Consider the following 13210-nt stretch of genomic DNA (forward strand, 5'->3'; position numbering starts at 1 on the left):
AAATACTTTTGAAATTGAAAGCCAGTATGTCTTATTGGAATAATTGTCGGAAACTAGCATTTTCTACGATATATATAATTGCACATCACGATACGTCACTGTTATACTAATTCCATATCGGATTGTGAGAAGTATTTCAATTATTTAATAAAAGATTACAATATACTTCATTAACAATTTGAATTAATCATTTTCGTTAAGTGATGACGTTTACAAACTAATTACAATAAGAGCTCCTTGTGAAGTTACACACAATAATTGCCCTACCGGATAGGTAGAACAACGAAAATGCAGTTTTAGAGTGTTGGGATTCAATGATTGTTTTAATGAATGGAGCAACGAAAAACTGATGCTTGAACTGTTGTAAATTTTTAACAGATTTGAGTTGTATCGTCAAAATAATAGATTATAATATAACAAATTATTATTTCTTGATGGTAATAATAAAAAAAAAAACTATAATCATGTTTCAGAATGTATGTGTGAATCGAGAATATATTATAAAAAATTATATGATAATACTTTTAGAAAAGGATAGATGAACAAAAAGTTTCCTCAATCATTAAAAAATCCAAAGTCATTTTTATTAATGGTAGGTACGAAGTAAATCGAATAGAACAGTATCATGTCTGCCAACAAAGTCGTGGTGTTATCAAAAGTTACATTTACAAGTGTATCGCATCCACTGCAAATTTAATACAAACCTTGTAAATTCATGAATCTATATTTTATTCGATAATTTAAAATGTTTAATGCGTGTATTTATCATCTATTTTTATATTTTTGAAAATAATTGTTTGTTCGCTTCTTACATGTAAATTTCTACGATGTTGAAATGTAGGTTTTAAAAGATATATGAATTACAAAAATCCCATCTTGAATATTAGGATAATTATATTATATAATTCATATAAAAAGAAGAACCATATAAATTATACCTTTTTTTTAGCCTTTTCAAGCATGCGCCTCATCGCACTCCATTATTGGTACATTAATTTGTGAGGATGTGACTCGCTTCAATCAAATCATGAACGGGTTAAATTTTGACCTTTGGAACTTATGAATTCCATTGGGATTTGATAGTGTTGTATCCCACTTGGCATTTTCACATTTGGTCTTCGTTTCTCCAATATATTTTAGCTCAATTACATACAAAAAAGTGGATGGAAGATGTCCATGTATCGTTTCCAAGTAAAATTGAGAGTGGACTTCTTGCTTTCTGATAGGTGTCTTTGTTGTCGAAAAATATGAGTATTTAATTAATGATCAGAATTTCGATTTCTTATATTTATTTATTTTTTTCTTATTAGCATGTCACACAAGGTTCCCAATGTGATTTACCCAGTACGCATATGAGGATAGCACGCGACTACGAGGCCTAAAAAAAATTAGTGGGCTTCACCGGGAATATTTCCTCTAAACATCATTCCATGGATAAGAATATTGCCATTAATAATTTAGCATATAGACTCTCTACACATTAAAGTTTAGCTCTACAATAGTTCTGATAAGAATATCGAATCTCGACTTTTAAGAAAAAGTAGCACGTATCAATTTATATCAGAAGAAAAATAAACGTGTAGGAAATAGCGACGGTCATTGTCTACAATTTTTGACAAAATATATGTACGCCGATTCAATTTTAGAAAATTGAGGCACACATGCACCTCTTCTTTTGACTCTCGAGCTCCCAATAAACTTATTGATAGTATGAGAAACGCTTATAAATAACGATGATTGAGGCCTCTAAACACACACCTCATAAGAATAAAAATACACCAATCTACAGAGAGTGTTGAGTGGTTAGAAGGCTTCAATCGGAGGACAACATAAAACTTTCAACTTATTCAATGGCCGGAGGTAACACTCGATTCACTTCTGCATATTGTGTATCATGTTTATAAATGCGTTGAAAAATGAATTTTTGAGGAAAATTCTAACATTTGGTATCAAAGCCGTTCTGAAAATTGAATATCGTGAAAGTTTTGCGTAAAAACTTGAAGTTGAAGTCGGACATAATAATATTAAGAAATTTACCTGAGAATTTTGTTCTTAGTTGCACTTTGAAGTTCTCGGCTGAAGTCTTGAAAATTGTATAAAATTTCTGAATTTGAAAAATAAAATAAGAATTTTTTACGGCAAAACATTTACGAAGAAGTTGAAGAATAAAGCTTCAAGAAAGATTGTGACAATTGAAAGAGATGATTGTATTAATCAATCATTCATATAAACTCATGCAATGTATCTATATATAAATATATATATATAAAAGCAGAGTTTTTGTCAAAAATAGTAATTTCTCGCCAAAATGTCATTTCTAAAATAGGAAATATATATCATGAATATTGAAATATGTGTACTGTTTGCATTGATTATATCAATTAATTTAGTTCAAATTTGAATCCAATTCATTTTTCTAATAATTCAAATATAATTTATGTATTATATGTTTTTTATTATTTTTTATTCAAAATGAAACATCTATATCTATATAAAAGCAGTGTTTTTTTTGCCAAAAATAGTAATTTCTGCCAAAATGTCACTTCTAAAAAAAGAAAGATATTTCATGAATATTGAAATATATGCACTACAATAAATGATAATATCATTTATTGTTTGCATTGATTATATCAATTCATTTAATTCAAATTTGAATTCAATTCATTTTTATATTAATTCAAATATAATTTATGTATTATATGTCTTTTATTATTTTTATTCAAAATGAAACTAAACTCTATTAAAAACATAAACTACATTAAAACTTTTGTATTGATTATATCAATCAATTTAATTTGTGATATGAGTTGAAAAAAATATTTATCATTAATTTTATTAAATTTGATTTAAAAATATTTATTTATCACACGTTAAAAAATAGTAATATATTTAGTTTTTCAGAAATTAAAAAATTAAATATGTATTTAGGTTGGTGATCGACATTAATATTTTAAACACGATAAGAACCATGTCATTGTATTATGGTAACACAATTAGTCGACATACATTCATATTTAAGAATTTTTTTCAAATTTAGCGAAAAAATAGTTTTTTATAATTATATTAATTTTTTACAATTTAAATATCTATTTTTTATAATAATTATTTTTTAATAATATCCTCCCGTGCATCGCACGAGTTAAATACTAGTTGAATTTAAAAGTGCACTTCAATTTGTTATTTAATTATGTCGGTAATATTTCATTTTTTTATTATTTTTCAAAATATTAAAAAGAAATAAATTAATAAAAATAAATAATAATTACTGTGTTATTAAGTATATGTATAATTCGGTATACTTATAGTATTTAGTTAAATAATTTGTACACATTAAAATAGTTTTAAAGTTTATGAATAATTTAATTTGTGCATAAAATTTTTATTTTGTTATATTTATGTGTAATTTGTTGTTACATACAATATTGAGTGAAATAAAAGTAATGCACTAATATTTCAAATGATTATAATTCACAAATTATTTATATTTGATTATTAATATGTTTATATAATTTTATATGAATAAATTAAGTAAAAATATGAATATAAAGTTTTAGCTTATAAAGATTCACATAAATGTGAATAATTAAAGTGAATAATAATTATAAAATTGAAGCATTAAGTAAAGCCAACATTTTGAACCATATAATTTTAAATAATTGAAGAATAGCCACAATATTCTTGATTATGAAAAATTATGCATTAAGTAGATTTAGATCAAATAATAGACATCAATTGTAATTAATTATATAAATATAATAAATTTTACCCCACATGGATTTATATTATATTTATATAACTAATTTGGTTAAAATATAAAAATTATATTTTTCTTAATTTACCCAGAGGAGTTAAGAGAAAATATATTTTGACATATTTATCATAAAGTTTCAGCTATAGGCAAATTTTATGTCAATAGATTTTTAATGGTTTACATTGGTAAAACATGATATTACATCAAAATTTTAAAAATAATAAGTATATTATATTTTTATGCAGTTATGTAACATGCGAGTTTTTTTTATATATATGAAATGTGACATTCACGAACTAAATGATGATAATTATAAAATTTGGAAAGAAATAATTATTTTTCAATTAGAGTGGATGAATATTGATTATGTTATACGGAAAGACGAACCATTTGCAATTACTGAAAACAACATTCATGATGATGTTGATCTTTATGAAAAATGGGAGCTATCTAATCAACTATGCGTAACGTTCATAAAGACCAAAATCTTTGCGGGTATGTGTGGTGTTGTCGATCAACATAATAATGTCAAAGAATTACTGAAGGCTATTGATGAATAGTTTCGGTCTTCAGATAAAGCACTTGCCAGCATCCTAATAATGGAATCCTCTTTATTAAGGCTCACCAATGTGAGAGGTGTGTGAGAACACATAATAAAAATGCGAGACATAGCGGCTCGACTAAAGACACTTGAAATGAAAATGTCTGAGAATTTTCTTGTACACTACATTTTATGAACTCTTCTACAACAAATATGAACCCTTCAAAATTTCCTACAACACACATAAAGATAAATGGTTAATAAATGAATTAATTAACATGTGTGTTCAAGAGAAATGAAGGTTGTTAATGGAAACAAGTGACAATGTTTTATGACTATACAAAGAAAGTATAAGAAGCAAATCAAAGTTAAGAGAAAAGGGAAATAAATAATTACACTCCAACCTGACGTTAAAGAATCCAAATATTTCTTCTGTAAAAAGACGTGACACATGAAGAATGATTGCAATTAATTAAAAGGATTGGCTTGAAAAAAATGTATTCCTATTTCATTTGTCTGTTATGAATCTAATAAGGTTGATATGATTTATAACATATGGTGGATTGATTCTGGTTCTACAATCCATGTTACAAATATCTTGCAAGGTATGCAAAGCCTAAGGAAAACTCAAGAAAATGAGCTGAACATCTATTCAGGAAAGAAGATTCTTCACATGATAAGACTAGTGAGATTTGATGCCTTATATTGGATAGTGATTTTATTTAAAATTGGAAAAGACATTTTATATTCCTAGTTTTTCTAGGAATTTAATTTCAGTTTCAAATCTTGTACCCCTTGGTTTTTCCTTTCAGGTTTTGGATAAATCAATAAATTTATTTTATAAATCAAATATTGTTGAAAATGGTAATTGATGGTCTTTTCTCTATTTCTTTACAAAATAATAACACAACATGCATGTTCAGAGAGATATTAAAAATGTTTTATATATGAATATTCCTCAATATTATGGCACATGAGATTGAGACACATTTCCATAGAGAGGATTAAAAGATTAGTGAATGATGGAGTACTTAGTAATTTAGATTTTACTGATTTTGAGACTTGTGCGGACTCCATAAAGAAAAACCAGACCAATAAGTTTAAAAAAGGTGCCAAGAGGAGTACAAAAATATTAGAAATCATACATTCATATATTTGTTTTCCAGATCAAATGGACATGTAAAGTCCAAAATACTTCATCTCTTTCATTGATGATTACTCATGATACATGTATATCTACATGCTTCATGACAAAAGCGAAGCACTTGAAGCCTTTTAGGTTTTTAAGGCTGAAGTGGAGAATCAATGTGAAAAACAGATTATGATCGTGAGAACCGATAGAGGTGAAAAATATTATGGTAGATGGAGAATGGACATGCACATGCCCCGTTTGCGAAGTTTCTTCAAGAACATGTAATTAATATCCAATATACTATGTCTGGTTTTCAGGACCAAAATAACGTAAATGAGAGGAGAAACTGAACATTATTGTATAATTGAGATTGTGTTTTGCTTAAAAAAATGTAAATTAGTATTAATTCACATGTAGATTATTTTCATTCGCCAACATTATTGGGTATAAATATTTTTTTATTGTTTAAAAATTAAAAATTAATAAATTGGGTAATTTTGTCCCCATGAATAAGGATATATAAGTTGATGATATATTATCCATCAATGTATTAAAAAATATATTAAATTATTTGATTTTTCATTCATATTTTATAATTTTTAAAATGAGTTTTTTATATATTATTTTTTAGAAAATAAAAAGTATTAAAGTAATTTCCCCCAGTCGAGAAGTCTATTACTTAAAAATTATTATTTATCACACCTTTTATTTGTGACAATCATAAAACTTTAAAATCTAAATTAGGTAAATATAAATAAATTTTATTAGTTAACAACAGTCATAAAGAAACAAATAAACATAATATTGACAGAATTATTTCCTTATCATAAACTAAACACAACCGTAGAGTTATGTTATTCTGGGCACGACTAGGTGGACAATTATGAACGCCACAAAATGATTGTACAAACATTTTTGCTATATTTGGTAGTCATGATAAGAGAATGATTATTAAATAATTATTCATTATCTCATGTTTGGTTAATTTTTAATTTAGCATGGAGGTCCTTGATTATGATTGAATACCCTCACTATTTATGTTATTTGTGTGATTAAATATCCCTCTTTAAAAGTGTGATAATGTATAATTTTTAAATAATAATAATGATAAAATTGTATATTGACCAAAATACTCTTGAATTGTTTTCTTCAATATAATATAAAAATTAAAATTAGTGAAAATTTAATAATTAATATAATATTTAAATTTTTATTATATTTTTTATAAATTAATTTCATATATTTTTATTATTTTCAATCATTAAAAAAATAAATTATAATACAAATATATCTTAAATTAAATTTTTATAAGTTTTTAATCTTGTTAATTAATTTTTTTATGAAAATAAATATTTATTAAATTCTAATTTATTTTATTAATAATTATCGTAATATTTTCAAATATTTCTAATAAATATATTTAAATTAATTTTAATATATAAATAATAATTATAAATATTTAGTTATCTATCAAATTATTTTAAAAATATTTATAATTATTTTAAAAAACAATAATATTATAATTATTATTAAACTTTATTTAACATTAACATTCAAAATATTATTTTTATTTTAATTATTAAAATAAATGTATATTTACAAATTTATTTTTAATAAATATATTTAAATAATTTTAATAAATATAAATTATAATTATAAATATTTAATTATCTATCTAATTATTTGAAGAATATATATTTAATTAACATTTGGGGCATTTTGATCATTGCAATAAAATTTACAAAATTAATTCATCATTTTAAAATCATACCAAATATCATGTTATTTATTCCACCATACTATTAATCCATATATCTCATTTTTTAATAACTCTAATTACTAATCATTATTTACCCATCACACGTACCAAACGGAGCCTTTAGATATAGTTTGGTACAATGGATAAGAAAGTGATTGATAAATAATCCTCCTTATCCAACGTTTGATATCTTTTTAGAAAACTCATGATAATATCATGGATCCGTGATAAATAATTTTATACAAGGATAAAATATCAATGTGATAATTTTAATTTAATGATAACAAAAACACCATAAATGACTTAATTGCCTTCAATATATAAAAATCCTAAACCCTGTCAAATAATTTTTTTTATTTTTATATATGATCAAAATAATGGTTTGAACTCGAGATAATTATATAAATGATTTTTATAAATATTTAAAGTTTCTTCTTGAAAAAAGCCCTTGCTTTTCGACCTTAATATAAAATTAAAATTAAATAAATATTTTTATTTATTTTTATATATTATATAATATGATAATTATATAAATGAACTCGAGATAATTATATAAATGATATTTATAAATCTCAATAAAATTATTAGTATAACTCGATTAACCTTAAAAAGTGATATTTGACTTGACTCACAAAATCGAGGGTTCAATTATCATATTTATATAATATATAAAATTAAGTAAAAATAAATAAATCATGCAAGCATTGTCGGCGCATGAACATATAAGAAATATGAACTCAAGCAACACCTTTGAAATTATAAAATTTATTATGATAATGTTAATTTTGTCATTACAATCTAATATATAAATTTAGTCACTCATATTAAAATCATACCAAACATTAAATATAATATCCTACATCTTATTTATCCTTAACTTATCCTTATATTATATATCATATGTTTATCCTATCATGTGTATCAAACTATGCCTTATGGTATTTCACTTCAAAAATAAATCCTTACGAGATGTTCGTCCAAACATCATCGGACAGTTTTCCTATGTTAATCCTAACACGTATAAAATTAAATTTCAAGATGAAATCTAGAGATGTCAATAGGGTGCGTATATATGTCTAGACCCAAGACCCGTCCCATGAAAAAAACTTTGATCCATCACCCGCTCCACCCCAGTTAAATATTCTTCGAACCCGCCAACCTCGAATACAAAACGGGACAGGTTAGACCCGTGAGACCCAATTTTTTTTTAAATGAAAACAATTATTTTCTTCTCACATAACTGAATTATAAAACAAACAAGTCTCTGAATACAACACAATAGAAAACTCATTCATTCTTCGACCACACCTAATAATGACAAACAAAATATCTTCACGATATAATGAATTACATAAAAAAAAGTATTAGTTCTCCAAAAAAAATATTGACATCTCCAAACGAACATTAATAAAACCCTAGAATATTTATATGCACATATATGAGGACGGGTATTACAGGACTCATGACCCGCCCTATATCCAGACGTGTCCGAAAAATTGGACTCGAGACCCGCCTCATGACCCATTTGATATATCTGGGGCGGGTCCATTGTGGGTTGAGCAAAACTCGGCCCATTGACATCCCTAATGAAGTCTAAACATTATTCCTAAAAGTTTCAGAAAAATTTTTTGATGAGTGTTTTTGAAGTAAAAAACAACAAAGTCTTACCAAGTGCTACATACAACTATGCACATTGATATGATATAAACGAAAATTTGTATGAACGGCACTATAATTAACAAGATAAAAATCGAAAGAAAATGAACAAATTTACCACAACATTGTATAATTACAATGTCAGATATTGTATTCGGCAGCGGAGTTTGCGGATCTCGGTTGCCTTAGAACCTCTATCAGTGCCTCGCCTGTCCAAAACCACAATCCCATTAGTAAGCTAAATGCCAAAAAACATGAGTATCTGTCCAATAAAATTTTCTGAAATTAATTTTAATCTACCTTCGAATATTATGTCTAAATGTTGACCCTCAAACACAACTCACATATAGACTATTAATTAAACTGGAATCATATATCGTAACCGATTTGGTCCGTCCATGTAATCCCACACTATTACATCTAAATATTGAGACCGTATGATTTTGCACTGTCCAAGCTGATTGGAGACGCCAGAATAATAAACAAAACGAACAACTATCTTGTTGGGCTACTTTCTAGTACCATCGGGACAAAGTAGAGACCAACCCATAATAGAATAATAAGGGTCATCATATCTTGTCTGTGTTCTCTTTTTCAAGTAATATCAATACAATTAATCTGATCTGTTTACACTTAGTTTATTGACCAATAATGCTAATCTAACAAACATTTAGATGGCCGTATTGGTTGTATTACTTGATATCGTTCAGCTGCATTAACTTGATACAATTATTATGTCGTCCATGGTGAACAACCCTACAAAGGGAACCTATTGTCCGGAGATAATTTTAACTATTGATTTACAAGAACTGTGCAGGCAGACAGGTAGACATTATTGCCTAAGATTCACTAATTTTTATAGTTTGTGGCAATAATTGTGATCTAATAGCTAGTAATTAGTATAAGAATTATATATCAACACCAATCTAAGAGGTGTGCTTTAGCCTTTTTACTACCCGTAGGGTTGGGCTGCACACTTGGCCAATATGTGAGATCACTGAACTATGAAACTAACTAATAATATAGTAAAATCCTGGAGATAGATTTATGATCAAGTTACGAACTTTGCACGGTTCCAATTCTAATTTTGGCTTTATTTTCATATCTTCAGGAATCCATACCACACTGTAAGTTCTTGGTTTCGACATTGGCTTTACGATCAAAACCGAAAAACAGTTGTGATCTTCGTTTTGGGAATTGTTTTGATTTGATTCAACATGCCAACTCCGGTGGGTCTAAAAATCAATAAATAAATACGGGATTCTGATCCGATAAAAAATTTGGCAATGAAATGTAATCTCGTTTCAGACATTTTAATGTTCGATATAAATTTATATACAAAATAATTTAATAATACTTTTGAAATTTTCACGAGGTACTAAGTAGCTCGCCCATTTTTTTTCCAGGAGAATTTATTTGTTCGTCAACTTTTGTAAACATTTTAGCAAATTTACAAAAGAACATGGATAATATTTGCGAGTAAACATATAAATGACCAACAAATGGTGAAAAAAATGAGATCTTGAGCTGACTTTAAAATATATTGAGTGGGTCTTATGTGAGACTATCTCACAAATCTTAATCTGTGAGATGAGTTAACCCTACTCATACTCACAATAAAAAGTAATACTCATAGCATCAAAAGTAATATTTTTTCATGGATGACCCAAATAAGAGACTCGTCTCACAAATACGACCCGTGAGACCGTCTCATACAAGTTTTTACGAGATATATTTTGTTGAATTAACCAACATAGTTGGCGATGGAATTCGCAATTCGTCTTAGATGTTGGTATTAACAAACATTAGTTGGCTCCGAATAATCAAATGTTACTAGGAAATAGGAGAGAAAAGTTTTCGTTTTTTTACCTTATGTTTGGCCCGACTGGTCCCAGTCTGCGACAAACCGATCAAGGGAGGAATGGCTCCTTCGCGGGCCACCATGGTACGATACGCGACGCAATCCTCGCACAACTCTGACAGTATGGACACCGCAATCTCCTTCTGCCGTCGTGTTCCCACTTCCACTATCTCCACCAGCACTGGAATCCCACCTTCTTCCACCAGCTCCGCCCTAGCCTCCACCACTGACACCAGCAAGCTCAACACGTATGCCGATTTATCCACCATGTTCGAAGCAAAGTCCGACATCATCTCCACCAAAGGCTTCATTATTCCCGCCTGCACAGCCTTCAGTGTGTTTTCCTTCACCGAGCACAGCGAGAACAGCGCCGTGCACGCGTCTTTCTTCCCTCTCAAACTCCCGGTCTCCAGCAAGTTCACCAGCGGCGGAATCGCACCGGATTTCCCGATCGCGGTTTTGTTCTTCTCGTTTTGCGACAGTCTGAGGAGTGCGCAGGCGGCGTTTTCTTTGGCAGTTGAAGTACCGAATTTCAGCGCGCGGACTAACCGTTCAATCGCCCCGGATGAAGCGATTTCTTCCTTATTCTCGTCGCATAGAGATAAATTAAGAATCGCGGTGACGCCGTATTCCTGCAACTGAGGATCGTTCGACGAAATTAACGAAATCAGCGGCTTAATCGCCCCAGCTTCGGCAATTCTAATTCTGTTATCAGCTTTGTTCATGGCTAGGAGACGGATTTCCATAGCTGCTTGCTTCTGTTCATCGATGTTGGTCGAATCAAGAGCGGAAACGAGATAGGAGATGAGCTCATCGGAGTTATCTGTGGCGCAGGCGACAAAGAGATGGCGACTGTAGGCGGAGGCGGCCGTAAACTCCCCGGATCTATCACTGCTACATTCACTGAATGCAGAGCAATCACCATTTACAAGGCTATGATCGCTGAATTCCTGCCCCTTGTAGGAAAAGCTCGATCCAACGGAATGAGAATCCATCACCACAAGAATTATTTCAGTTCAAATCAAATCAACTCCGGTATCATATAGGAAAAATCCCTATACCTTCAACAAAGGACGGCGTTTCGATTGGACTGAAGAAGGTTCGATTGAGTTGAAGTAAGGAAGAAGCGGAGAATAAAACAAAAAAAGGGAGCCATCATCGAGAACACGACACGTGGATAACCGGACACAATCAGCACGTGCGAGCTGCTTTTAATACAGTCGCCATATTGAGATCAAATATGAACTTCATTTGTTCACAATCAGCACGTGCGAGCTGCTGTTAATATCCATCCAGTAATTGCATCTGTTTTTCACGTATTCATAAATCTATTCCTCCAAACACCATCGTCAATCTGATTCATATTTAATGTTTAACATAAATAAAAAATTTATTATTTTTTTAATAATCAAATCGAATTATGAATCATAAATCAGATCGGATTGAAAATTCGTCTCACATAACGTCTCACAAGAGTTTTAAAGTTTAAAGAAAGGACTTTGAAATGTTTACAACAAGCACGATATATTATTTATGTTGAGTAGGTCTCTTGTGAGACGGTCTCACGAATCTTTATTTGTGAGACAGGTCAACCCTACCGATTCACAATAAAAAACAACATTTTTTTTATTGATGACCCAAAGAAGAGGTCCGTCTCACAAAATATGACCCATGAGACCGTCTCACACAAGTTTTTGCTATTTGTATTATATGAAATATACGATCCTAAAAAATTCTCAAGTTAAATAATATGTAAACAAATTGATAAAAAGTTATATTTTTTAAATAATATTTATGTTCTGAGTCAATAGCAGAAAGGTAACTATTTTTTTAGATCCGATTATGTATTCTAAAGTATCATTCACTTCATGACTAAAATTTATTTGCAGTTATTCTAAAAGTTTTTTTAAAATATAATAATAATCAGGAACACTATGTTTTTAGATGTACAAAAAATTTTAAAAAGTCAATAATATGTGAAAACAAATTGAATTTTTATTTAAAATTAGCCAACAAATAGTTTATACATTTCAGTGAAATTCAACTATTTTTTGTAAGAAGAAAGCGTACGTAAGTGATTTCGTGTGGGCAACTGCTCCTTTTTTTAAAAAAAAAAACAAAAAAAAAACATTTTTTTATTAAAAAAACCAACATAGTCTAAAATTTATTTATAATTTTTAAAATAATAGTTTTCTTTAAATTATTATGGTGTATTCTTCCACTGTAGCCCATCCACATTTTTTTAAAAGAAAAATATAATAATGGGATTAACATGAAGAGTGTGGAAAGAAAAGTGCACATGTAATGTTATTTAAACATCGCATTAATTTCATTTAATTATTAGTTAGACTCCATTTTCCATTTCCTATTTTGCATAAGAAATATTGTCTTGTACTCTATATATTTGATATTTATCTTTCTATATATAGTAAAAATAAATAAATTTTGATAATAGAGATAAATGTCAAATACATAAAATATAAAGAATATAAATAAAATTAACTCGTCTT

At 28.5% G+C, this 13210-nt stretch overlaps 1 protein-coding gene across 1 annotated transcript; it reads right to left on the reverse strand.

Annotated features, from left to right (window-relative positions):
* Positions 1 to 8935: 8935 nt before the first annotated feature.
* Positions 8936 to 11925, reverse strand: LOC140832759 (uncharacterized). Its single transcript, XM_073196928.1, has 2 exons — positions 10709 to 11925; positions 8936 to 10074 (listed from the first exon to the last, which is right to left on the reverse strand). The coding sequence occupies exons 1-2, from the start codon at positions 11693 to 11695 to the stop codon at positions 9850 to 9852; spliced, it is 1212 nt and encodes a 403-aa protein (XP_073053029.1). The 5' UTR covers positions 11696 to 11925; the 3' UTR covers positions 8936 to 9849.
* Between the last annotated feature and the right edge of the window lie 1285 nt (positions 11926 to 13210).

The sequence above is a fragment of the Primulina eburnea genome, chromosome 5 (genome assembly GCF_022965805.1).
Source record: "Primulina eburnea isolate SZY01 chromosome 5, ASM2296580v1, whole genome shotgun sequence".
In the NCBI taxonomy this organism is placed as follows: Eukaryota; Viridiplantae; Streptophyta; class Magnoliopsida; order Lamiales; family Gesneriaceae; genus Primulina; species Primulina eburnea.